Raw genomic sequence first — 27,593 nt, forward strand, 5'->3', positions numbered from 1 at the left:
ATTAATGTTTTTTTAATCATGAGCTCACAAACTTTTTGAGTCAAACAAGGAGTGGAGTTAACCAATGCATTCTCCCAACTCCTACTGCTCGAGCCTCGAGCTAAACATGTCCCACGTGTTTTAATAATAGGCTTACCGATTTCTCATATTAAAGTGTGGCTCATTGAATATATTAGATGAATGGTATTTAATTGGATCTATAGTCCTCAATAGATTACTTCTCTTTTAAGTCTTCTATTTTCACCCAAATCGAGAAATTTGCCCTTATCTTGTATGAGTTGCATAATTGAAGAAGATTCATAGCTCATTCCGTTATCAATTTTATTTATTTATTACTTTTTTTTTTCAGAAAACAAGAAACAAGACCGGACTACATAACTACATCTAGAAATACAAGTGAAATAAACCACTTAGGATAAGGAGAGTGGAGAAGAGAAGTTCACCCTTTCAACGCCTTAGATGCCGAAAAGTGGGCCAGAACATTAATAGAAGGCCGAACATGCAATTATCTTCTTGTAGGTTTGAAATCTTCCAATTGCATACTTTGAATCCCGGTACTTCTATTTCCAATGCACATATCTGTTCATAATTGTTCTTGAATAATTATAGATATAATCCAGTCTATAACGTTACAAATGATTTGATTTGAAGGTTTAAGATCCTCCCATAAACCTTCAATTCTCTCAGTAACAATGACTATAATATATAACGAATGGTTACTAAGGCCAAGTTAATAAATGACCAAAATAATTTTTTCTTTTTTATTTGTATTTTGTAATTTTTCTTTATAAAAAGGATCATACATGTAAATATTTCACTAATAAAAGTACCAAATAAATTTATCCAAATTTATGTCACCTAGATTCTGAGTCATCTACATGTCTGTATATGTAGCAGCATCCAAGAGGCCCAACTAATGGCTAAAAGAAAAGTAGGAATGATATGTTTAAATGATTATCCACAATACATAACCTTTCATTCCTCTGATAAAATATTCATGTTTGATAGAAGTGGATTCTTGAAGCATTTATAAAATGTAGAACAAACCAGAAACTATCCATGCCACATATAATATTTAATTGAAACACCACTTTTCTTATGAATTTTATATAAGTAGATGTTGGTGGGGTGAAAAAGAATATGCATATCACATTTTGGTGATGTCATTTTCAATAATTTAAAGCTCTTTCTTTTTGTTCTTTTCCTATAAAACCTCTTTACCTTATGCTTTCTGCTTCCTTATCAGCTCAGCAATCTCCTTGTAAAACCTTTCAAATTGCTCATAATTTGAATATGAAAATCTCAGGAACCCATTTCCCAGCACCTGAAAACTACGGCATGATTCAAAATCTCAACATCAATGAATTATTGTCTTATATTCCTATTGACTCAACCTCTACTTCTGATGATTGTGATGGTCAGAAACACAAACCTGGGATTGTTATCGATGAGAGGAAGCAGAGGAGAATGATATCAAATCGGGAATCGGCGCGAAGGTCCCGGATGAGGAAACAGAAACATCTTGATGAACTTTGGTCGTTAGTGATTCGTCTTCGTACAGAGAATCATAGTCTTATGGAGAAGTTGAATCAGTTAACAGATTCTGAACAACAGCTTCTTCAAGAGAATGTCAAGCTTAAAGAAGAAGTGTTGGATTTTCGTCAGATGATCACTGACATTCAAATGGGCAGTCCTTACGCGACTCACTTGAGAGAGCTGGAGGAAGCCCCCTGCAATACCTTTCATCTCGTGGCTGAATCCTCAAGCCAATCTAACGAGTAGAGAAGTTCCCTTCCCCTGTTTCACAAGATCATAGCTATTTCCTCACCTAGTTCCTTCCAGTTTCTCTCTGTTTTAGAATGCTTGTAATAAGCCTTTACCCTTTACTCAGCAGTATAAATTGTTGAAATAGAAAATGGGCAAATATCATTTTATACTCTAATATCAATTTAAACCCTAAACTAATAATTGTATCAATTTGACTTTGAACGTTTGCAAGTGTATCAATTTACACCCTCCATTATATTGAAAAACTCAAGTAAAACTTATAACTTTATTAATTAAACCTCTAAACTTTCATAAATGAATCGATTTAGACTCTTATTCATAATGTCCTTTGAAAATTGTCCATGCATTTACTCTAATCATCCATTTTTCAAAACTGACATTTGAAGAAATCTATACAAAACTGACATTTGAAGAAATCTATACGCATTTGAGAATTAACTGCATGGATGATTTTCAAAGGTAATCGAAATAAATGAAAATTCAAGAGTTTCATTGACTCAAATTATAAGTTATATATAATATTGATTGAACGAAATCTACGGGAAGATATAAATTATACACTTAGGAAAGTTCAAAATTTAAATTGATACAATTCCGAAGTATAAGGGTATAAATCAATATTTAACCAACCAATAGACTTCAAAATCAGTTCAATAAACACCTTGGTTCTCTCTGGGGACTTTTGTCAAACACCTGGTGGGCCAAAGCGGTTGAAAACTGTTCAATAGATTAATGAAGTAACAGGAAACCAACTAATCAAATGAAGCCAGAGTTCTGTAGCAAGTGCAGTGAAAAACAAGTATATTTTCCAAGAACATGTAAAAATAAGAACCAATTACACAAAATGGTAGTGGAAGTGGTGGTGATAGTGGCAAAATATCTACAAAACTATATAAAAATCAAGAGGCAAAAACATGGAAAAAAAGCAGTCATCTAGACAAACCCATCTGCAATTGAACTCGAATGATTTTCTCTTTTTTACCTGAGCATCGAATTCCTTGCTTCCTTCAACTTGGTTATAGTTCAACCAAGATTATCGCTGTCCTCAAATCTTCATTTTGGATTCTACAAAATCGAAAGAGGGAACATATTCCAGTTGAAGATTCTAACCCAAATCACGTTTTGATTCTTCTTTCATCCTTCAATCGTACTTGGGTGAATATTAATAAACATCTCTGTTTTTCAGAAACCCTTTTGCAAGCAAAAACTGCCTAACTACCCAAAATGCTAATTCCTAGCTGGGTATCTAATCTAACAAAGTAGCAACTTTATTGCTAGGGATTTGGAGGCTTTTTCGTCGCGATTGATTCCATTTGATAGTGATTTCTTGTTGATGCATTTTTATTGCGAGCATTAAAGTTTGTTTGAGAATAATTTTGCCTCGATTTAATGCCTGCTTTAAATTGACGTGAAGGCAAGAATTGAGAAGAGAAAATATCGAATTTTGTAACATTTTTTTTTATTATTATTACAAAGTTATGTAACCTGAATCTCCTATCCTTGTGCACTTATAAAACTATTTTAATTTTTTGTTTTTTATTTTGAAAGTTAAATCTATTTTCTCTCCTCATCTTCATTCTTTTTTTTTAAAAAAAAAAATCGAATTCTTAATTAAATTTCAAAAATTAAAAAATTGGTTTGGTTTTTGAAAAGAAGATTTTCAAAAATAGAAAAATATGAAAAATTATATATATAAAATAGCAAAACTTAATCTTCTTTGATAAATGTTGATAGAAGTCTATTAGTGATAAAAACGAATAGAAATATATCATTTATTATGTGATAGATACTGACAAAAATCTATCCGTGTCTATCAATTTTTTTTTATATTTCTGTAAATAGTTTGACATTTTTTCTATTTGCAGAAAATTTTCTTTTGAAAATATATAATAAAATAAAGAATTTAGAGGTAAAATGATATTTATAGACTTAACTTTCAAAAAATAAAAATAAAAAACTAAATAATTATCAAACAAGGACTAAAGTAAAAATGCTCACAAGGTCGTTAGAGGTAAGAGATCGAACCATAAATTTAAAATTGGATAAAAATAAATTTATATCAATTGAGTTATATTTACGTTAACATATCTAATGTTATTAATAGTATTTTGTTGCTAAGTTTTAATTTACCTTTTTTTTCCGCTTGTTTTAATATTTTTTATCTGCTTATTTTTGTGACCAGGTTTGAGTAATTTTATGATTGGGTTTAGAAATTTATGTGACATAATTATGTGTGTTGTTGTTGTTATTATTTGATTTTCAGAAGATTCTAATTTAATTTTTAAAGTTTAAAAGCATAAGATTAAACTGAATAATTTATTTAATATCTAATATAAAATAATAAAACTTTCTTTAGTACAAGTTGGGGTTCGCAAAGAAGGACATATTTTTGTGCAAATATTACTCTCATTCATGAGGATAGGTGTACTATTTTCGTAGTTAGTTTTTAATGAATTTATTTTTATCTAAAAAAACGAACAAGCGGAATGTGAAGGTTTGAATTTATGATTCAATAAAAAGAATACACTTGCCAATTATCAAACTATGCTGTTTTTTTTTTCTTTCTTTTTTTCTTTTCAAAATAAACAAACTTATTTGAAATAATTACACAAATAAAAGTATTCTTACTAATAAACTATGAATGGGAAGAGAGAAAATTATACTTTTACCTATGAATTTGGCCAAATCAATCCATTTTTATTTCTTTAGTGTACAAAATTTTGAGCATATAGTCAATCTCCCCTAACTTTAGAAGAAGGATGAATTGCTATAGGAAAAAAAAAAAACCAAAGGCATGAGTTGATGATTTGATGTTATATTGATCCATTCATTTCTACTTTAAATATGTTAGTTCAACGTATTTGAATAGATAAGACACAAATTCGATCATCCAATTCTCAACATAGAGTCGTGAGACTAAAACAAATTATCTTAAAACTTTTACCTTCATCCAATTGAACCTTAGATTATGACAGACATTTCAATTTTCTCTCTCAATATTTACGAAATATATTTTAAATAATGTCAAGTTATAAGTTTAGTATATTAACTTTCACATTTATATTTAATAAGTTATTAAACTTAAAAATATATATATTTAATAGATGTTTAGGGACCTTCTATGTTCTCCAAGAACCATCAAACACAAAATTAAAAAGTTCATGAATTTATTTACAAAAAGAAAAAAAAGGGTTTAAAGTTGAAGAATCAATTAGACACAATTCTAAAAGTAAAATTATTTTAAATGACAAAACTACTGAAAATATTTATAAATAATAACAAAATATCATAGTTTATTTGCGATAGACCGTGATAGATCGTGACAAGCTACTAAGTATGTCTATCATAACACAAATAGAAATAGATAGTAGTCTATCGCAGATATATAGCGAAATTTTACTTTATTTGTAAATATTTTGGTTCATTCTCCTATATTTGAAAATAGTCCAATCTAAAATTGTAATTTAACTTAAAAATGTATATGCTCATCACACATTTTCAATGGACTATAAAACAGAGACATTATACAAAATATACCATGAAATTGAAAGTTTTAAGGTATAAAATTATTGATCTTGTAAAATGAGAATAATTCAATTGACATAAAGTTCGTATAATCAACAAAATGCCAGTAGTTCGAGTTCTCTCACCCTATGTTATACTAAAAATATATAAATAAAAACAACTAATATTTACACCCAATAGTGTATAATGTAAAACTTGTTGGAGTTACATTAAAAAATAAATGATTAACCTCAACATACCAGTTAAGATATGTATTTTTAATCAAGAGTTCAAAACTTTTAAATCCCTACCTTATACCTTATTGATATATATTATATATCGTAACTATTGAACTACTCTTGAATTTGATTTTTGACTCGACGATAAGTTAAAAGATACTAATTACGATCTCAAAAGTTAAGGGGATTTAATCGTTGGTTGAACTAGAAAAAAGTTGTGTAGAATGAGGTTTGAAATCTTGGAGAGGAATGGACAGTTTGGGAAAGTATTTCATCCAATGGAAATTAAAAATTTGCACTTTGCCAAACAAGAAGGTTTGACCCACCACAGCCCACAACTTCCGTAGCTCGTGGCCAAGTGAAAGTCTCTGCCGTGCCAACGCACACACACAAACACAATACACAACTCCGTGGGAAGAGAGAAACTCTGTTGATTTTCGATCCCTTTACCGCTTTCTTTCTTCTCCACTCGATCAAAAAACCAAAATCTCAGATGGGTTTCATTGATTCTTTCACGTCAATCGATTGGGAGCATGAATCTTTCCCTTCTTATGAGGATTTCTCTTTTCTTCCCCTTTTTGCGCTTCTCTTTCCCACTGTTCGGTTTTTCCTTGACAGATTTGTCTTTGAGGTATTCCCTTTTTCCCCTTCCTTCACTTCCTTTCGTCTTCCACTTTTGTATCTTTCAATCTTTGGATTGGTCTAGCTGATTTCCATGGTTGAACTGAGATTTAATTGACCGTTGACCCGGTTAACTATTTGCTGTTCATTGAATGATTCTGTTTTTTTTTTTTTTCATGTTGGTATCTGCTTTGCATAATTGACATTTGGGTTTTAACTTTTAAGCCGCGTTGATTTATTGGAATAAAAATCTGGTTCAATCACTCTTTCATTTACTACCCAAGTTTTAATTTCGATACTTGTTGTATTGGGGAAGGCCGAAAATAAGGGAGGTTTTGGTTGTGTATGTTATCCGCGGTTTCTATTAAATGTGGTGTCAGAGGCTTGGTTGCTTTGGTAGTGGAGATGATTTATAACAGGCTGACAGTATTTTGTTTCTTGGGCTTTCTTTGTTCCACAGCTGTTAGTAAGCAATTCGTCAGGCATTGGTTTTATAATCCGCTTCTTTGTTCTCTTCTCTCACCTCTTACTCTTATCTCTCCATTATTTTCCTTAGTCTTTGACCAACCTTGTACCAATAGCTTTGGTATTTCTTGTTCATTTTTCCTCTTCAGTAGGCTTTTGATTATAATAGCAGAATGATACACCCAATTCTCTAGTGTTGTATAATGTTTCATCAAACCTGTTAGGAATATGGTACAAAACCAGTCATTCCTGTGCCAATCTGTAATTACTCCTTCGTGTTGAACTGAGTGTGAGTTTAATGTGCTGTTCACAGGAAAGAAGGTATTTTGGGCTCAATGCAGATCTCTTCAATTTCAATGTTTTGTTATATTTGTTGTGGAGTTGATCGTTTGTTGCCTGCATTGACTCAAATACCTTCTTGTTGGATCATGTGCTTGTGCTTTTTGGAGATGCCAACTTTTTGAGAATTTGATGATTGACCATTATTTCACTGGTGATATATTTTAGGGTTCTGTTCTTTAGTTCAGCTGATAATTTTGTAGGGCACTCATTTGTGTGAAATTCACTAGCTCGATGTGTGATGAATACTAGAGTCTACCATTTATGATGATCAACTCTGTGGAATTTGAAGCACATTGGAGACTTTTTTAAATGGGCATGAATTTTTCAGGTGCCTGCATGTGAAATTTTGAGCAGTTACTTCATTGTCTAACCCATGTCTCAATAAATCTAGTGGACCAATAAAGATTCTAACCATTTTTTCATGACTTACCTTTTCTCTATCTTTGCATTCGATCAATTATGTGTAGATGAGAATGTTTTTGTCTTGTTGGCATCCCTCCCTTTCTTTTAAAAATTTCACTATACTGTAGCTGAGTAGATCCTAACTACTTATGGTACAAACTTTTCTTACAGAAAGTGGGAAGAAGACTGATATTTGGAAAAGGCTATCAGCCGAAGGATGTGAATACAGACGAGAAAAGGAAGAAGATTAAAAAATTTAAGGAGTCAGCCTGGAAATGTATTTACTTTCTTTCTGCAGAGCTGTTAGCTCTATCCGTTACATATAATGAGCCTTGGTTTACTAGCACAAAACATTTTTGGGTAGGACCAGGAGAACAGATCTGGCCTGACCAAAGAGCTAAGTAAGAGTCTCAGAGTTGTTATTTGTTATTTGTGATGGTTCCGTGTCTGCCATTAAGTCCACTATGCAATATTTATGGGTAATATCATTACTTTAAGATTATAGGTTAAAAACTATTAGTCCCGTCTGTATTTCACAATATGAGGTAGTTCAATTATTTTTCGATTCATATGTGTCTCCATTACAATGATTTTTTTATAATACAAAGTATAAATCTTTATTAAAAGACATATAGGACGAGTGTTAGTGTTACAAGAGCAAAAGTATCAGGACTAAACTTATGTTTTGAGTCCTGACCAAGAATTTATTATTTAGGACATTTCATAAAGTTATAACTTTCATGTTTCAGGTTGAAATTGAAGGGATTATATATGTATGCGGCTGGATTTTATACGTACTCTATATTTGCCTTGATTTTTTGGGAAACAAGACGTTCAGACTTTGGGGTGTCCATGAGCCACCATGTGGCAACTCTCATTCTCATTGTACTTTCCTACATTTTTAGGTATTGCCTATTCTTTTCTTTCTTTAAATCTTTGTACTATTTTACATGATGTCTAGTATTACCACTACCTTTATGACTTGGATGATACTAATTTCCAAAAGAATGAATGTGTTGGCCTTGACCTGTCTATTGTGTTCAATTACTGATTGCACTGAAAACTAATTGTGCAGTGTAATTACAACTAGATGTAATATTCTTCTTAGCAGAACATTTGTCCAATTTATGAAAATGCCCATGTTGTACATTGTTCTTGTAGATTTGCTCGTGTTGGTTCTGTGGTTCTTGCGCTTCATGATGCAAATGATGTGTTTCTGGAGATAGGAAAGATGTCCAAATACAGTGGTGCTGAGACGTTGGCTAGCATTGCATTTGTAATCTTTGTTTTGTCTTGGTTATTGTTACGTCTCATCTACTATCCATTTTGGATCCTTCGGAGCACAAGGTTTGTCAGATTTTGGACTCTTTTTGTAGGAACGTCACATCAATTTAACTGTTTTGAGGAATAAGTTACATGATGTCCTATGAATTCATTTCACTCTCTCTTAAATATTGTTGTCTAATCTTTTTTCACCATTTTATTTCAGCTATGAGGTTCTCCTTGTATTGGACAAGGACAAACATCCAGTTGATGGACCAATCTACTATTACGTGTTCAATACTCTTCTATTTTGCCTTTTAGTTCTTCACATATATTGGTGGGTGTTAATTTACCGAATGCTTGTTAAACAAATCCAAGCTAGAGGACAGATTAGTGAAGATGTTCGTTCAGGTGATTATATCCGTCTGCTGAAAATGATGTTTGGTCTTTAGCTTCATTTTTACATATTTGGTAGAGGTCAAGGTTCGACTTAACTGTTTATGGGGTACAACAAACTTCATGGGCAATCTCACAGCTTATTTTGTTCTCGATGTAGTGATGCAGGAAAAAGTTTAAGAGAGTTTTTGTTCCATCTCACACCTTTTGTTTGCCTGTGCAGATTCTGAGGGTGAGGAAGAGCATGAAGATTAACAAGGAACAATCAATGCAAAACATACTGTTATATACATGAAAGGTTTGGTATGAATTCTTATACCATTTGGATTACCTTACAAGAAACAGAAACTAGCATCTGCTGCATATGACTATGATTCTGCATTTAAGCACTGAAAACAGTGAACACTAGCATATAGATTAGGACTTAGTTCTAATGTTAATAACTTAAAATTCATTTATATATTGAAATAGTTGTATTTCTTATCAAAATTACTTTTTCTACCTCTATGTGGGTTTTAAAGGTGATAATGATGGGGTTTTGCACTTAAATTTGGGTATGTCATGCATAATTAACTAATGTGCAGATCACAAGTTTGAAATCAAATTAGAATATAAGTTACATTTTTTCAACATTGGCAAATTATTGGAATGTAAGTTATAGTTTTTGGTTTATCTTATTATTTGGATTGCTAGTGAGTTCCAATGTTGTTTTCTGGGCAGATGAGATAGAGATTAGTCATACAATGTGGTTCTTGACAAAATGAATATTTTGGTCTGGGAATGTTCTTGTGGCGTTGTGTAGTCGAACGATCCTTGTATCATTTCATCAATACATTCTGGGTAATAGAAGGATGCAAGATGTAGAAGGGTTGGCAGTCAAGAGGAATTTATATCTTGATATTGAAGTTTTGGCCTTTGCAACCACTGGTCAAACTTTTTTTCTTTTTTTCTTTTTCTTTTTCTCTTGTTTTGCCCTTGATTCTTTTGCAGAGGTGTTAGCTTGAAACTAAGGTACCAGATACCTGTTGAACTGTGATTATTTATTCTTTCTCATTTACTGAACTTTCCATCTTCTTTCTGTTAATATACCCAAACAAACAGTTTCATTGACTTCAAAGATGAGCTAACATTCTCTTAACAGTGAACAATCCATCTGCTGTGTGTTTAGTAAGTTGATTTCCAGATTCCCAAGTTTATGTTTCATCTCTCTGTTATTAATGTGAAACCACCTGATCTCCTGAAAGAACTTGTTAAATTATTTCTACAATTTTCGATTGAGATTCTTTAGAAATAGATTGAACAGTGGTTGGAATCAAAGGGTAGTGTGTAATGAAAACCAATTTCAAGATAGTTTCTGTTTCTAAGAAGAAAAATTGAGGAAAAGAAAAGATTTTTAGATAACTGATTTTTGAATGTTTCCTTTTTCATCTTTTTGTAGATTGTCACAGCTTATCTCAAATAAGTTTTATTCCACAGCTTCCACTCTTGCTTGCTCGTTAGACTTCTTCCTCATATGGCAATTTCATATGCATTAAATTCTTCTCAGTAGGCAATCTAGATTCTGTTTCGTGTTTTCAAACTCAATGAGTTCAGTGAATATGTTTGGTTAATAGTCTGGATTTTGTTTTCTAAACATATTTTTGGATTATTTGATCTAAATAGTGCAATTTTTGAAAATAATTTTTTAATGTTTTCGGTGTATCCAAATCTTGAATTAAAAATTTTAAAATGCATAATTATATTAAAAATGATAAAAACAATAATAATAATACTATTTCATGTCATAAATTTAATTATTTTTGTTAAATTTAAAATATGAAATATATAAAATATATTATATGGTATTACAAAATAATAATTATACAAAAATTTTAACATAAAACAAGTTCAGAAATTAATTAGTAATAGTTTATACTCAACCTAATATTTAGGGAATAACTAAATAAATTTGTTTAAATTGAAATTTAATTTATGAATCTGTTATCAAACACATATTTGAAAACATGAAATACAATTTTGTTTTCATTGGATCTCTTGTTTTTTATTTCTAGTATCAGATTGCTTACCAAACAGGTCCTAAGGGATTGTTTGATAACATAATGTTTTGTATTTTCAAATTTTTATTACAAATTTTTCTTTTTATTGATGTCAAAATTTGGATAGAAAAAATGCATCTGACTTTCATGTGACAACAACGATAATAACGATAAATTTATAATTTGGAGAATAGAGACGTACAAAAAAACCTCTAATGCCGAAGTTAGAGATGAAGAACTATATAATGAAAGGAAGAAGTCAAAGCTTTAGTTGAAGTGAAAGTTAGAGTTCCATATCCAGGTTATCTCACATGGAGTTACAATAATATTTCATCGAAAAAATGACATGGAATTTACCTTTCCCTTCTATGGATAGGATGTGATGGATTTTTCTTTATCCTACCGAAGTTAAGATTAGATCTAATTGACTAAATGATTAGTTTATCATGACTTTATTTAAGGCCAAGTCCAAACTTTTTTCTTAACTTTTGGCGTATATTGTCAGCATAGTATTGAATATTCGTCAAAATATCGATATTTCAACATTTATAAGAGTTCGACATCGACATGAGAGGTGAATTAATATTTTCATAATATCATAGGAAAATCCACAAAACGTAAAAAAAATAAACAAAATGTCAATATTGTAAATATAATAGAAATAATAGACAAGTTAACTTATTTGAAAATCATAAAATATTTATTTATTAATTTAAAATTAATTTTTGAATTTTTGTTTTTTGTAACTTTTTTTCAAAAATATCATCGATATCAACAATTCATCGAAATATCCATTGAAATTTTCCTAAAATTAAGATGTCGATATTTCCGTCAACATCGACATTTTAAACCTTGGTTGTTAGTTGCAAGATCACATACAACATTTCTCCGGTTTCATTTTTCCGAAATGTATTTTTAGAAACTAGATCTAGGTTTCTTGGTTTTTGTTTTTTGTTTCTAATATTTTTCAACACATATATAAAGATCATCGTATCATTCTTACTTATAAAATGCATATTAAACATCTAAAACTAAATATTTTCAAATAGTTATTTTTCTTACATTTTTAAATTGAAATTTTAGAAAATATGAAACAAAAAAAAAAAATGATAACATGTTTATGTTTCTTGTTTTTAGTAAAAAAGAAAGAATACGAATCAATAATCATGTTTTTCTTTATTAAAAAAGACAGAGAAAGAGAAATCAATATCTAAGCGAATCTAGTGGCTAGTGTTGAAGAGATGATGAAGGTCATCTTTCATTTGTGTTTAGGGGCATGTTGGCTAATGACTATGTAAGTGAAAAATGAGTAATGGAGAAGGCAAAAGAAAAACAAAAAATAAAAGCAACAAATTAAAATTATTATAATATAAACGAGAATTTTTAGAAAATATTTACCCAAACAACAAAATTTAATTATAGTTGTGATAGACTTCTATCAGCGTAACAATATCTATCACAACTAGTTAGACGTCGATAGAAGTCTATTAGTGTCTATAAGTGATGGAAACTAATACAAGTTTATCACTGATAGACGTTGATAGAAGTCTATCGGTATCTATCAGTGATAGAAATTGATAAAAGTCTATCATTGATATATGTTGATTGAATTCTATCAGTGTCTATCAGTAACAGAAATTGATAGAAGTCTATCATTCATACTATCCGTAATCAAAATTGATACAAGTCTATTATTGATAGAGATTGATAGAAGTCTATCAGTGTCTATATGTATTTTTTTTTTTTTTTTTTTGCTATTTTGATAAATAGTTTAACATTTTTCTTATCTGTGAAAATTCTCTAACATAAAATTGTGCTATGTCATGCTATCTAAGTCACACCATATCATTTTCTTAATTAATTAACAATCAAACAAATTTGTGAATAATTTAAAACATTTTACAAATTGAAGAATCATTTAAAACATTTTTAAAAAAGAAAAAATTGAAGAGAGAAAAATATATATTTTAAAATCTCAAGGAACAAATAGCTCAATTTGTCTGACTAAAAGTTGTCCTTAATTATATATGTGGGTTTTTCACCAAAATTATTTTGTTAATTAATATCAGGTTTGAAATTTAAAATGGAATACTTGAAATAAGTTTAGGGGGGAACTAAATTATCACTTGAGTTTAATTTTGGTTTGATTCCTTTCTAGAACTTTTAATTTGATATTTATGTTCCATAGAATCTTAAAAATAATCTATTATGAAAACTTAATTCCTAATTTTGAATATTCTAAATTTCAAGATGGATAGTATAACCTCATATTATATGAATTATGTTTATTGAATTTTTTAAGATATAATTGAAAATATGAATTAATTTCTTATGAATTCATGAAAAATATTAAATATTGATGAAAAATATAGAAATATCGTTCAAAATGTGACACCATCACGGAAATTTAATACAGGGTTATTGTAACTTGTAGTATAATGGTAGGGGCATATTCTTTTTGACTTGTGTAAAAAGAAACCTAAAAAGACAGTTCCCTTCACAGTTCATAATAAAGAATTTGAAAGCACCGTGAGTTTCCGGTAGCAGAATCGGATCTCCCTGACGACGGCCCCTCTTCCGGTTGGTACCTCTGTCTTCTCCTCCTCCTCTTCCTCCCCCTTACTGTATCTTCTAGGTCAATTTACATCTTTAATTTCCAATACGCATTTCGTTAATCTGTCTGAGTAAGCAACTGTAGAGAAAAACATATATAATAGACTCGTTTTTTGCTTCTGGAAATTTGCGATTGAGTTCGATTTCTTGTTGCAAACATTAAGTGGAAAAACCTGTTTCTGAATCTGGGTTCAGTTCAGTTTTCGTGTTTAGGAGCTTAATTTTGAAGTAGGAGGATTATCCGCTTTGAAATCTGTTTATCTGTAAGATTTATTATGGTGAGAATTTTTGTTTAGTTGGCTTGATGTTGTTGCTGGTTATTTTCTGTTGAAAAAAAATTCGTATCGTGATTTTGCTGAATGAATGGGTGTGATTCTGATTATTTGTAAACTGATGAGGAGTTCAAGAATGTTAATTTTTGTTGGAGATGCGATACCTGCAATAGGTTATTCACTTCTATAGCATAGTTTTTTTTTTTGACAGGAACAAAATGGAAGATATTCTAACGGAGATTCCCCCTCCTTCAAGGTTTTTCCAAGATGATCTTAATAATTTCGCTCCTCCATTACCATCTCTTCCTTCCCCATTTCTGTTGTTATCCAAATCTAAGCCTAATGAACCTCTTCGCCCCTCTCTGCTTGTCATTGCCATTTCTTCCCCTTCTCTGCATCTTTTCCATCATTTATCTGCTAAAACCCTTATTGGAAGTCTCATCCTACCTGAAATTCCTTTCTCTGGAAACCGTATCCAGCCTTCGGTTGATGACAAATCTTGCAACATTTATTCCATTGATCAAGATAATGAACTAATCATTCTTGTCTCCGTCCAGTTTTCTGTTCCTGCAGAGAGATCTTTCCTTATTGCAAAGCTACTACTTGATAATAAAATTATTCCTGAGAGGGTTCTGATCTTGGATAGTCTTCATAGCCAAAATTTTCGGGGGAAGCTCTCACCTGATGAGATTTTTGCTTTCAAGCTGGAGACCTCTTCCGAAAGAAAGAGTAAAGATGAGGGAAATGGTGGTTCACTAATGTTAAAAGGCCTGGATTACTATCCATCGGGAAGTGTTGTAGATGGCTTGGCTGCTGCTTTGCTTGGACGTTGTCAGATGAAGAATATCAAGGGAGCCCTTTGTGTTTCCTGGCCAGAATATGGAAGCGAGGTGATATCTCTGCTCAAATCTTTACTTCACCAAAATGCGCTATTGCAACCTATATTAGAACTTTGTACTGAAAGTAATAATGAGGACGAGTACATGAACCGGATTAAGGACCTGGATTTATACACCTGAAAGAGATGGGTTGTCAGATTACTATTATATATTCCTTGTATGGTGCATAGTGTTTCTTCTTTCTTTTTCACTGTGCTCCAGAAAATGTAGACATAGATGGTAACGGAGAAGGTCGTTTGTAGAGAGGGATGGAATTCAATCATTGCTTCTTAAAGGCCATTTCCTAAGGTTTATGCTGACTGTTATGGAAGGTGTTTGTGTAATTCTTTTAGTGTCAGGCTGTTAGCTAGCTAATACCAACGATACATTCAGCTTGTTATGATGCTTGAGATGATATTTATTCTATTAATACTTGCACTAAGAGCTCTCTGTTTGTTACTTTAAACCAAGGGCTCAAACTTGGTAAGACTAAATCATTTACTTGGATTGTTCTTTTGAAGTAAATTTCTATCCTCATACCAAGCTATGATAGTTATGGGGCTAATGAGAATGTACAGAAACTTGGAAGGAATGGATTGGTACCCATTGTTTCTTGGCAACCACTGTTGTAAGGTCAAGTGGTTGTACTTTGAGGTTAATTGAGACGCAGATAAGCTTGTCCTAGCAATGATGTATATTAAAAACAAAGGTGCAAACCAAGGTTCTTAACCATGAACCTGAGTTCTTGTAAATTTCTTGTTTGGGTAATTCTCTCTCGATTGATTAAATCATTTTAGCTGGTTTCTATATCAACGAATCAAGTACATACCGAGGTAAGACTTAACCATACTTGGACTTTTGTAAATATTTATCTCGTGTGAATATATCTCTCAGGATTTGATCATTTAACTGGATTTTGTATCAATTGATAAAGTACATACCAAGAGAAGATTTCATCATGTACTGGGATTTTTGCAAGTTCTTTGCCAAGTCTTGTTCAAACTTGATATCACATATATGTGAATGCATCACGTTAACATAAAATGAAAGCAACAAGACAAGTCGATTGATTACAATTCTTGGTGATTCATAGCTGAACCAATCATTTGTGTGGAACCATATCTCTCTCTCTGTTCTTTTTCTTTTAAAAGAAATTCAATTTTAATTTGAGATTTGCTATTTCAATAAAGCAAAGCTATTATAGACCATTGTTATTTTACAAGTTGTGTTGCTTGATCAACTGGCTATCTTAAGTGACACTAAAGAAAAGCATAGCTAGAAAAGGACCAATACAAATTACATTTACAAGCTCAAGACATAGAATGCAGCCAAAAATAGAAAAATCACCTAAAAGACCATTCTTCAAGGCACAAGGAAGTGCACTTCAAGGAATGATCAGTGGTTACAAGGTTAGCCATTATCTTTTAAAACTCCAATATTATGCTGTTCAGAGTTTTTATATTTTCAGAATGTTCCCCAGCGTACTGCTCTCATTTTCTGGTCATTAGCCAGTTTGTATCGTTCCTAGTGGTTGGCAAGTTGTTTTTATCTCGGTCCTGAGAGCTCTATCGCTTGAGCAAACAATGAAATGTCATCAGTAAGATCAGAGTAACGTTCTGAAGAGGAGAACTCATTGGCTCTGCTCCTGCTTGCTTCTGCTCTTTGGGAAGCTTCCCATTTCTCTGCAAGCCCATCTCCTTCAAGCATCCTGACCACTTCAGACATCTTAGGCCTGTGGCTTGGAAGATATTGAATGCACAAGAGAGCAACTCGAACAATTTCTTCAAGTTCGATCAGGTCATAATTACTTTTCAAGTCTTTGTCAACAAGCATTTCAAGTTTCTTTTCTTGGTGTATCTTTTTTACCTGCAAGCAAGTATAGTAGTTTGTTAAACTGAGACTGCAGGTTTGAAATTTAGGTAGCTGCAAGTGCTAGACATGACACATATTTTAGCTTACCCAGTCCAGTATGGCACCCTTTTGGTTTGCTGCTTTTCCAAATTCAAGAGCTCTTTGACCTGATATGAGCTCAAGTAGTAGAATTCCGAACCCGAAAACATCTGTTTTCTCTGAGGATTGCCCTGTTGATAGATACTCTGGTGCAATGTGCCCAACAGTTCCCCTCACTGCAGTAGTGACATGTGAATCTCTGTGATCTAACAGCTTTGCCAGCCCAAAATCTCCCACCACTGCCTCACAGAAATCATCAAGCAGTATATTTGCAGCTTTCACATCCCTATGAATTATTTTTGGATCACACTGTTCATGTAGGTATAACAAGCCCCTAGCAGCTCCCAAGGCAATTCTCTTCCTTGTACCCCAATCCAGAGCTGGTTTTGCTGCTTTTCAAAAGAATAGTTTGAACAAATATATTGAATTAGTACAAAATTGAGATCAAATTCACCCTGATGTCATGGCTTGATTACCTTTAAGACGGGTAGCGACACTGCCATTCGACATGTATGGATAGACCAAAAGCCTCTCGGTTTCTGTCATACAGAAACCATACAACCTGAGGAGGTTCCTATGCACTGCTAAGCTTATCATTTCCACTTCAGTCTGAAACTGGATCTCTCCTCTCATAGCATTCCCATCTTTGAGTCTCTTTACAGCTATGATGGTGCCATCTTGTAGATATCCTCTATATACATTTCCAAAACCACCTTTTCCAACCAAGTTTTTACTGCTGAAATTGTGAGTAGCATTCTGAAGTTCTCTGAAGTGAAACCTCTTTACGTTCCCTAGGCTATGTTCTTCCCAATGCCAATCTGAAAAACGTTCAGCAGTTCGTTAATTATGATGGAAGGCTACCTTTTTTCTAATGACCATGCAGTTATATTTATTAGTTACTTACCATTGGCTTCATAGAATATTTGCTGGTTGTGTCTATGCTTCCGCCAGCAAAAGAAACCATATGCAAGAGTAAAGAGACAGATGCAGCTCAAGCTGAGACCAATGACCAAGGCAATTCTCTGGCCTCTGTGTCTCCTAGGAGGTTGAGAGTCTTGAGAAGTAAAAAACAAAACTCGAGTTACTCGCTTTGGAAGAAGTATCATGCTCAGTCTCTAAAGACGATAAAAGCTTAGAGATGAACTGGTTGAGGGATTAAACAAAAGGTGTGGATAAAGAATTAAAAAGAAACAGCAAATTTCAAGCAGTAAAAGGAATTTGGAGGAAGGTGTAGGCTGGGAAAGAGAATTACATGTGGAATTAGTGATAACAAAAGAAAGTGGCAATGGAGTTATTCCATAGCATGCTTCCTTAATTCCAGGGGCACAAATCAAAGAGTTTCCAGTAAAGCTGTAAACCAATGAAGCAGTCAACAGTAACAATTAACCAAAACTAATTGAGAAGGAGAATAGGAAAAGTTGAGACCCTGTCTGTAATAACTTACTTAAATGTCTTAGCCAGCAATCTAGGCACAGGACCGCTCAAGTTATTATAGGACAAGTCCCTAAAACAATGGAACAAAAAACAAAGCTAAAGATTTATTGGCTGTTTGGGGGCTTGAAAACAATTATTCAAACATATCTTCCCTGAATGTTTGTTGAAGAAAATTAAACTCAAACACCAAAGAGAATAGAATTTCTTACAGCAGGGCAAGCTGGGTCATGTTAGCCAGTGATGCTGGGATTGGCCCTGAAAAGGTGTTATTGTTGAGTCTCCTGATACCAACCCCAAAACTCCTGGTTAGAATTTTCTATTATATAGAAATCATATGCAAATGTAATCCTACTTACAGGTATTGAAGGCTTTTCATATTGGAGAAAGAGCTGGGAATTTTTCCAGAGAACAAGTTGTTCGAAAGATCAAGTGTGTGAAGTTTAGGTATCTTGCTAATCTCGTTTGGGATTTTTCCTGATATATTGTTATTCTGGAGAAGCCTACCATAAAAATAAAAAGCAATTCAAGAATTAGTTAACATAACGAGAAACTTTACAAGTCATGACCGTGTCTTCTTCTGGTTGTGAGAAGACTTACAGAAATTGTAGGTTTGTCAAATTTGCAATACTTGGTGAGAGTGTACCAGAAAAGTTTTGGCTTGGAGCTCCTCTGAAATGGGACAACATTAAAAAAAAAGTATTATATGATGCCCACACAGCTTAGAGCTTTTTGTATTTGTTTACTGTTTTTGGAATTAAAACTTACATGCCAATGACCAGCTTATCAGGAGAGCAAGTGATGAAATTCCAAGTGCATGCATCCACAGCATCTTCATCCCAACCCAGAACAGAATGAGGATCCTTCAGACCAGCTTTGATCCCCATCAAAGCTTGAACTGAAATTTTTTTCAAAATTTATCAAATTCTCCTCCCTAGTCTTAACCCAAGTTTGAAACTAAAGAAAACAATTACCTTCAGCGGTAGAATCTTTGTTTGTTGAAGCCTCACTTGAAAGAGCCCATAACCAAAGCAAAGCCAGACAGAACAGTAACCCATTTTTCCCCCTAATTTCCATCAAACTAGCAGCTGCAAGTTCATGAAATGACAACATGAACAAAAGGAACAGCTTTTTCGATGAAGAAAAAGTTAGATGTTAAAGAGGTGATGGAAATAAAGTTAGGAAAAAGATTCGACCCAGCCAAACTCAACCCAAATAGTTTGCTAGCTTTGGTTTTGACTTGTGAGATTGATATATTTACATTGCTAGAGCCGCTTGCTGTCTCACTCGCTAACTCAAAACATTCCTTGAGGCCCCAACTGCCAAAAGAATGGCTCTAAAAAGACACAAAAGAATCAATATGTCTGCCACTCCACTTCTTTACAAAAAGGCAAGAAGAAAAAGGGAATATATAAAAGACAGAACCCACAATAACCAAAACTCAGATACTCTATTTTTTAAACATGGTTGAAAACAGATTGAGAAACCATTCTTTTTGAGACAAAGTGCTTGACTTCTATCAGGTTAGCATCGAGGAAGAGTACACCAACTAGTTGGCTTTGTAAAAAGAGAGTCGGCTAAAGATGCATTTTCAGATGGAGAATCACGAATATGTCGATTTTGCGCTATGACAGTGCGGTGATCTAATGAGTTTGTGGATCTCATTACTTAAAAACATCGATTTTATACCTTATTAACTCCTTATGTTGTAGGCTCTAGAAGTTTATAACTTCCCGGACTTCATAACTCTAAGGAGTTCACAAAGGGTAGTTTTGAAATGTTTGAAAAAAAATGGAGGGTAATATTGTAATTTTTGAAAGTTAACCTTTTTGTTTTTCTTTTGAGCATTTGCTTTTTTTCTCCCAATCTATTATGAAAGGTTGGAATCTCGAGAGAACGGCTTCTCATGATAGGTTTGTTGTGAAATCATTTCTCAGCTTATCTCTCTCGCCGCCTGGTTGTTGAAATTTCCATCCTCAAAGACATCTTTTTGAACATTACATCATGGTGAAAAATAATGAAAGCAGAATTCTTTTTCTGCCTTACCTATTCCACAGACACCTGGTCAAAAAGTCCTCTGTAAATTTCTTTTTCTTTTTCTTTTTCTTTTTTTTTTCCTCATTTTTATATAGAGTAGAGTGAATTGGAAAAGTGAAGGTCCCCAATGGCAATGTCAAATGCTGCAGTAGGTAGAATGTTATATTGAGCTACACGTGCAACATTGATCCCATTATTAATATGGGATGGGTTGACTTTGATGCTCTGAACCTATCTGAATTTTGGCCTCTACTGCTGCTTCTCAACTTTTTAATCATAACCAGCACAACTTTTTCTATAAATTTTGATTACTCGGTAATCATTCATGTTCTTTCATTAGGACTCTGGGATTATAGGCACTTGATCCAAGTGGGGTTTTTTTTTTTCTTAATTAATTAATTTTTTTTTTCTTTTTTCTTTCACATTAATATATTGTCTTTAAGTTCTATAGTGGCAGGAGGGGAGATTGAATTGTCGACTTTTGTGATGGTAATTAGTGTCTTTATCTACTAAATTGTGCTCGGATTGACCATTAATATATCCAATTTATTCTAGTATGTGGTATTGTGAGTTTTTGAGGTGGGAGAAACTGAAAATCTATTATCAGTTTAGTTTCTAGTTGTAGTGAAGGGGAAATGCAAAACAAAAGGATGAGTAAGAACAAAATATGGCCTCTGCTAAAGAAATTCTGTCAAAGTTAGAAATTTTCTATATAAGGTGTTTGGATGGACTGTCCAAGTGCTTAAATAAAGGTTTCTAAGTATAAGAAAATGGGTTTTAAAAACTTAAAAAATCAACCCAAACAGGCCTATAGTGAATTTAGAAAGATAGAATAAACCGCTGGTTGAAACTCTTGTCATATCTCCCATCTTTGAGGTCATGCTCGGGGTCCCATCTAACCCCCACTAAGCTTTTCATTAACACCCTCGACAACACTATCCATTCCAATCTTGTTTGCAGCTCAATTTGACTTTCTTAAACACTCTTCTTGGTTTGCTAGATGATGCACCATTCTGCTTGGTTGTAACATGACATTTCTCTGTCTTAGACCTTTACTCGTTGGCAACACACACGGTTGTCACTACACTCTTTACTCTAGTGGGGTAGCAACCTATCCTCCTCTTGTATGATTGTGACCATATTTTTGAATTTCCATTGACATGTCGATATTTTCATCGATATTTCCACATTTTCATAGGTTCGATTTTGACATGAGGGGTGAATTGATATTTCCACTATAATATATAAAAATCCACGAAACACAAAAATAAGCATAAAAAACCTCAATTTTGAAAATAATAAAAGGTTTATTTACTAATTTAAAATTATTTTTTTGAATTATTTGTTTTTAGAATTTTTCTAGAAATATCCATTGAAATCGATATTTTATTGATATTTCCATCAAACTTTCGGTAAAATGAAAACCTCGATATTTACGTCGATATTGACATTTTAAACCTTGGTGACACAAGGCATCCCAATCTAAATCCAACCATTTGGTTCTTTATCTCCTACGCACATAATAATTTGGATTAATTTTACGTTTTATTGATGGGTTTTCATATCGTAGCAATTTTGTCAAAGAATATATATGGGTTGGCAAGAGAGAGCATTTTGAAAAATAAAAAAAAAAAAAAAAAAAAAAAAAAAAAGAATGACAGTAATTTTTAGAATAGTTAATTATGAATTAACAATTGACCAAAATATCCCTAATTCATAGAATCTAGAATTCAAATCATAACAACCTAGATTTCATTACAAGTTAAAAAAGACCAATACTTTAAAATCCTACTAAATTAGTGACTAATTCAAAATATCTAAAATTCAGATCCTAGCAACCATTTAAATTATAGTCATAAAAGATTATATATATATAAAAAAAAACATCTATTAACTATTGAGAAACATAATATTTTAAAATATCAAACATAAAATTATTTTTCGAAGAAAACCAACAAACTACAAATACTCTCTCAAAATAACTATTAGTCTCGACCCTGCAAATACACTATACTAAGAAAAACAACTAAAAGTTTTGTATTGTTAAATAGTATTGGATGAAATTAAGCAACTAGTTTCAGTATGATCAATGACAACATATATATCTTGTATTTGCATTCTATTCCCAACGTGATGAAAACATCAACATATAAGCTCCATAAATACAGTATACTAAAAAATCATTGTTCGATATGTTGTATTTGAAAGAAAAAAGTTTAACAAAGATAAGGAATAAACTCAATATATCAGTGAAAAATATCTTAAATATCCATTTTTTTGGTGCATTAGGGAAAGAATTAAGCCATAAAGTAGGAGAAAAATAGTTGGGGCATGAGAAGCTGGTGAAGGAGCAGACTTATCACAAAATCGATTTGAGTTAAAAAAAAGTAGGATAGCACTTCTTAAAACCTTCAATCCAAAAAGCCAATATTGTTGATAAAATAATTCAAACTCTAAAGGGTCAAATTGCACTTCTAAAATATACATACATGGTAATTCAAGAAAAATATAAAATCAAAATTTTAGCTAGATTTCGTTAAGTTTAGAAATAAAAATAACCAAGATTTCATTAGCATTCTAAAAAATAAAATAAAGGATACATAATAATTTTAAAACTTCCAATTATAACTATCAATATTTCAATCGCAAATTTAAAAGAAACATTTTTTTTTTTTTTTTTTTTTTAAGTTGAATTGGGAAAAAAAAAAAAAAATACCATTTAAAGGAAAAAGTCAAAATCTGCATTGGAATGGATAGGATCAGAAGAAGCGGTAGGCTACTTCAATGGAAAACTGATTCGATGATGCTGTAACATGAACAAGTTATCGGAAGTGGAATGTGTGGACATTTTCGTTAAATTATCTTGAAATATTTGGGTGTTATTTTGATAAATTAGGGCTAAGTTTTATTTGAGATGCAAGATAATTAATTTAAAAGATATTTGTAAAAAACTGAAATTTTAATTCAATTTGAGATAAAATTGGATTAATTTACATAGGGAAAAATGTGATTTTAGATTCATTAAATATTTGGAAAGATGTAATTTATCTCTTGGATTGTATATTCCCGTTAGTTTTGGTTTGGAGCCAAAATTAAATTAATTAGAGAAGTTAATTGGTTTGAGATTAATTTGAAAAGAGATTTGAAATTTTGGATAAAAATTTAAAAATAAAAAAAGAAAAAAAAGATTTGATAAGAGATCTGAAATTTTTGGATTATTTTAGATTTAATTTAAATTAATTAGATCATGAAATTTTTAATTTAGTTAAAAGTGAAATTTCTAATTCAATTAGAATGCGGATTTCCAAATTAATTAGATTATGAATTTTTTAATTAATTAAAATATGGATTTTCTAATTAAAGAAAACGTCTTATTCAAAAAGAAATCTAATCTATCTAATTCAAGTTACAGAAGCCCAAATAATTTAGGATTAGGATTATTTTTTTTCTATAAATACAACTATCCACTTCATTTAAAAATCATTCATATTTTTGGACTCTTTCTTGAGATTGTTAAGATTGATTAGACTGATTATTTTAGATTGTTTCGACTGATAATTTATGACCGATTGAATTGTATAATTTAATGGCATTGACTGATTGGGCTGGATTATTTTGACCATGATGAATGTACTGTTGAAAATATTCAACAATATAACATAGGAGTTATATGAAACTGATGCATACTAAGTTTTTCTTATCTAGGCAGGTGTACATATATGACTGTGCACATTTATGACTGATCATGGACCTTCGAGTTATACATTATGATTGATGCATGTTCCTTCGGGTTTATGTTTATGACTGGTTTGTGTACCTTTGGGTTACAAACTATGATTGATGCATGTTCCTTCGGGTTCATGTTTACGATTGATTCATGTACCTTCGGGTTACACATTATAATTAATGTGTGTTCCTTCAGGACCACGTTTATGACTGATAGGTGATTCTCGGGATCACTATAACTGAAATGATATGGGTGTATATTAGTGCCTAGATAAACTACCTCTAACAGGTAATCTAAAGGGCCCAAGTAGTGAGTCACTTATTGGGTATGCTCATACTCATCCTTTTCTCTTTTACATTTTTCTTTTTTACATTTTTCTTTCAGGCAATGACATGAATGGATTGGTGAGGGACAAATGGGATTCGTGATAGAGTCATATGTGGACATTAGACGTTTCTGAACATTTTTTTAATGGTTTTTGTTCCTTTAATTTGAGTATGTTGTCAAGTGACATGTTTTCGTTGATTTGCTTTGGATCATTTTCTCTGTAAACGTTTTATTTGGAATCCTAACTAAATGTTTTGGTTATTGGATTTATTGTTAAATTAAAATTTCAATTTAGAATGGTTATTTTTCTTTCACCGAATTTACGTTATGATGGTCAAAATGTTTGAATGAGAATGGGCATTATGTCGTAATGATCCTCGTCTGAGTACTTGAAAGATCGGGTCGTTACAAATTAGATCCAACTTTAAAATAAACAGGCGATCAAATGCACAACACTAACCGTCTTAGACTCAAAAGATTTGAATTTGATGATGAAATAGATAGTTAATATTTAAAGATCTAAATTAAAAAAAAAAAAAAAAAAGAAGATCTGGTTAGCTGAGTTAAGAAACTTCTCTACGGTGCATTTTTGGAATATTATAAATATCATATACGTGAAGAACGGATGATATGCCATAAATCTTAATAAATTTTGATATTGCAAAATATCCAAAACAAACCTCAAATGTTGCTATATACTCCAATTTCCCTATATGTATGGGCTGGATGTATTGGGATTTTGGTTTGTTCTGATTTTGGATATATACTATAGAGTTCATTATAAGTTTAATGATTTAAACTTTTAGGTTTATGCCAAATTAATCCTTGAATTAAAAAAAAAAAAATTCTTAAACTTTCAATTTCACATCTAATAGATGTATAAACTTTAAAAAGTGTCCAATAAGGCTCTATTTTTTTTGTTTCATATCTAATAAATTTTTATTCAAGTTTGAATGTGTAAATTTATTTTCATTACATCAAATGAGCAGTCATCGAAACTTTGCGTTGGCCTAGATGAGGTTCCTTTCTCAACATTCGTAACCACCTTTTTTTTCAACCACATATTCTAACTTTTTTTTCTTTGAAAATATATGGAGTAAGAAAATCGAATATTTGGCTTCAAACTGATAGTACCAATATTATGCTAGTTGAGCTATGCTCATGTTAACTTAACTTCTCATGTGTTAATTCAATCTAAGAGAGTTCTATTGTCACCCCAATTTATTATAATCTATTTTAGTCAAATGGTTTTGATAGTATAAAGTGAGATAACTCCCTAGATTTCAACTTTCAATTTGAACCATAATAATAACACTCGAGTTGTTTTTTAAAAGCCAAAAAATCAATAAATCCAAGGGCTTAACTCTAATAAACTTTGATAAAATAAGTCTTTAAAGTTTCATTTTGTATCCAACAAGTTCTTAGAATCTTAGAGACAAATCAAAAAGTAAAATAGAATCCACTCATAAATGATGGAAAAACATATAACAAGTACTTGGACTTTTATATGTTTAACATCAACTTTTAATTCTGTATTTAATAGGTCACTGAGTTCTAAATTTTGTACTAATAGATCATTAGATATTTTTTACTATTCACGAACTATTTAAATTTCATAGTCCAATTGACTTTTTTAAAATTCAAATGTTTATTAGACTCAAACTTGAAGCCTCAATGGCCTATAAGATCTTTTTTAAAATTTAGACATTAAATAGATAAGAATAAAAAAATTTACGGATCAAACTTATAATTTAACCGATAGTCTTAGTTTAATGAAATAAAACTATGCAACAAAAGAGAGAAAAATGGGATATGTTAAATATAGAGAGACAAGCTAAGAAAGTAGGAAAATGCTCCAAACCTCTTGTCTACACGTAATCAAAATTTCAAAGCCAAGAAAATGATATAGTCTAGTCAAAGTTCAAATAATGTCGTAAAGCACCCAATAAATAAGTTGAATGAAAAAAAAAAACTTCAAAAATAGAAAAATAAGAAAAAATATTTACACCAAATAGCAAAATTTAACTATAGTTGTGATAGACATTGTCTATCAGTGTCTATCAGTGTCTATCAATAATAAAAATTAATAAAAATTGATAGAAGTCTATTATTGATAGAGGTCGATAGAAGTCTATCATTAATAGAAATTGATAAAAGTTTATAAGTGTCTATCAATGTTTTTTTTTTATTTATGTAAATAGCTCGGTATTTTTTCTTATCTATAAAAATTTCTCAAAAAAGCGACATTTCATAGTTATCTATGGAGATAGTAATGATATAAAATAATAATGATTTTTTTAAAAAAAAACCCTACTTCTCTACTTTCATAAAGAAAGTGTTTTAATTGGTTGAATCATGTCTAAGTTTGGGAATTTGAACTTCTAATTCACTAAGAAAAACGTTTAATTAATAATAATGGAATGTAACGAATGATAAAATAAGGTATGGATGCTTTATATAACATAAAAAGAAGAAAAAAAAATATAAGGGCATAAATGAAGTGGAATACAACCAAATTGACTTTGTGAAGAAGAATATTTCACCTATGAATAAGATGCTTGATTCTTTATTTTAATATGTTGGGTAAAAAATGGCTTATTGTTAATATATTACACTAGAATATGGCACATTAGTGGAATTGGCCTCAATTACAAGATTCTTTGTAGTCTAATTAAACCAAATCTTACAATGCCATTGTAGATTCTTTATAGGAAATAATAATAATAATAATATATTTGCTCAACTAACCAATTACTATGGGATTTATGTCTCAAAAAAAAGAAAATACTAGGGATTTATCTCAACCTTATATGATTGGGCCACCTATGTAGACCATATCTCTAAGAACTAGATTTATAGCCCAACTTATAAATTTGCCTTTAATAGAGTGGAGTTTGAACTGCCCCTTGATTGGGACTTTTGGATAGAATTATATGAACAATCATTTTAAATTTAAAATAGAATTTACCATCTTTTTCTTTTTAGTTTAACATGAGAGAAAGGAAGATTCGATTTAACCTTTTGATCAATTGTATCATGTCTTAATTAATTGAATTATGCTCAAAATAATTATTGAAATTTGATTAACGATGTGGTAGTATTTAAAATTAATTTCATATTAATATTTTTATTAACTTGTTACCCTCTCTAATCTATCAGTTTCTCATAACAATTTAAATATAGAAAAGAATCATAAAAAATGGTTACATTATATATAGAAAAATAAAATTGTGACTTATTTGAATGGTGTGGGTGGACTTTTTTTTCCGTCTGTTTCAAAAACTTATTTATTAAAATATGGT

General features: G+C 31.3%; 4 protein-coding genes across 7 annotated transcripts; 3 read left to right on the plus strand and 1 right to left on the minus strand.

Moving 5' to 3' along the window:
* Positions 1 to 578: 578 nt before the first annotated feature.
* Positions 579 to 2,695, plus strand: LOC120067221 (basic leucine zipper 43-like). Its single transcript, XM_039018733.1, has one exon. It carries the CDS (start codon positions 1,225 to 1,227, stop codon positions 1,780 to 1,782), a length of 558 nt encoding a protein of 185 aa, XP_038874661.1. The 5' UTR covers positions 579 to 1,224; the 3' UTR covers positions 1,783 to 2,695.
* Positions 2,696 to 5,839: 3,144 nt separating this feature from the next.
* Positions 5,840 to 10,223, plus strand: LOC120092541 (LAG1 longevity assurance homolog 3-like). Of its 2 annotated transcripts, none has more exons than XM_039050658.1 (7): positions 5,840 to 6,162; positions 7,533 to 7,762; positions 8,111 to 8,266; positions 8,523 to 8,708; positions 8,851 to 9,035; positions 9,244 to 9,318; positions 9,741 to 10,223. In XM_039050658.1, exons 1-6 carry the CDS (start codon positions 6,025 to 6,027, stop codon positions 9,273 to 9,275), a joined length of 927 nt encoding a protein of 308 aa, XP_038906586.1. In that variant the 5' UTR covers positions 5,840 to 6,024; the 3' UTR covers positions 9,276 to 9,318; positions 9,741 to 10,223. The 2 variants fall into 2 exon arrangements, with proteins under 2 accessions (XP_038906586.1, XP_038906585.1); XM_039050657.1 differs by having other exon boundaries at positions 5,841 to 6,162; positions 9,244 to 9,323.
* A 3,259-nt stretch (positions 10,224 to 13,482) lies between these two features.
* Positions 13,483 to 15,257, plus strand: LOC120067129. 2 transcript variants are annotated; one of them, XM_039018563.1, is made up of 2 exons: positions 13,483 to 13,636; positions 14,153 to 15,257. In XM_039018563.1, exon 2 carries the CDS (start codon positions 14,160 to 14,162, stop codon positions 14,958 to 14,960), a length of 801 nt encoding a protein of 266 aa, XP_038874491.1. In that variant the 5' UTR covers positions 13,483 to 13,636; positions 14,153 to 14,159; the 3' UTR covers positions 14,961 to 15,257. The 2 variants fall into 2 exon arrangements, with proteins under 2 accessions (XP_038874491.1, XP_038874490.1); XM_039018562.1 differs by having other exon boundaries at positions 13,486 to 13,636; positions 14,137 to 15,257.
* Positions 15,258 to 15,973: 716 nt separating this feature from the next.
* LOC120067128 (protein NSP-INTERACTING KINASE 2-like) lies at positions 15,974 to 19,517 on the minus strand. Of its 2 annotated transcripts, none has more exons than XM_039018560.1 (11): positions 19,175 to 19,517; positions 18,969 to 19,098; positions 18,801 to 18,872; positions 18,560 to 18,703; positions 18,413 to 18,484; positions 18,214 to 18,273; positions 18,022 to 18,119; positions 17,674 to 17,823; positions 17,246 to 17,587; positions 16,779 to 17,161; positions 15,974 to 16,685 (listed from the first exon to the last, which is right to left on the minus strand). In XM_039018560.1, the coding sequence occupies exons 1-11, from the start codon at positions 19,311 to 19,313 to the stop codon at positions 16,365 to 16,367; spliced, it is 1,911 nt and encodes a 636-aa protein (XP_038874488.1). In that variant the 5' UTR covers positions 19,314 to 19,517; the 3' UTR covers positions 15,974 to 16,364. The 2 variants fall into 2 exon arrangements, with proteins under 2 accessions (XP_038874488.1, XP_038874489.1); XM_039018561.1 differs by having other exon boundaries at positions 16,779 to 17,158; positions 19,175 to 19,510.
* Positions 19,518 to 27,593: the final 8,076 nt, after the last annotated feature.

This window comes from Benincasa hispida, chromosome 12 (genome assembly GCF_009727055.1).
Source record: "Benincasa hispida cultivar B227 chromosome 12, ASM972705v1, whole genome shotgun sequence".
NCBI classification, from domain to species: domain Eukaryota; kingdom Viridiplantae; phylum Streptophyta; class Magnoliopsida; order Cucurbitales; family Cucurbitaceae; genus Benincasa; species Benincasa hispida.

What these genes read in the sequence shown, in the direction of transcription:
- LOC120092541 (XM_039050658.1), top strand. Translation starts at nt 6,025, where the DNA reads ATGGGTTTCATTGATTCTTTCACGTCAATCGATTGGGAGCATGAATCT. An exon ending in TTGACAGATTTGTCTTTGAG is followed by an intron (nt 6,163 to 7,532) that starts GTATTCCCTTTT and finishes CTTTTCTTACAG; the next exon opens with AAAGTGGGAAGAAGACTGAT. An exon ending in GTACTTTCCTACATTTTTAG is followed by an intron (nt 8,267 to 8,522) that starts GTATTGCCTATT and finishes TTGTTCTTGTAG; the next exon opens with ATTTGCTCGTGTTGGTTCTG.
- LOC120067129 (XM_039018563.1), top strand. Translation starts at nt 14,160, where the DNA reads ATGGAAGATATTCTAACGGAGATTCCCCCTCCTTCAAGGTTTTTCCAA.
- LOC120067128 (XM_039018560.1), bottom strand. Translation starts at nt 19,313, where the DNA reads ATGTTGTCATTTCATGAACTTGCAGCTGCTAGTTTGATGGAAATTAGG. An exon ending in ATGAAAAGCCTTCAATACCT is followed by an intron (nt 18,485 to 18,559) that starts GTAAGTAGGATT and finishes GGTTGGTATCAG; the next exon opens with GAGACTCAACAATAACACCT. An exon ending in AATATTCTATGAAGCCAATG is followed by an intron (nt 17,588 to 17,673) that starts GTAAGTAACTAA and finishes AACGTTTTTCAG; the next exon opens with ATTGGCATTGGGAAGAACAT.
- LOC120067221 (XM_039018733.1), top strand. Translation starts at nt 1,225, where the DNA reads ATGCTTTCTGCTTCCTTATCAGCTCAGCAATCTCCTTGTAAAACCTTT.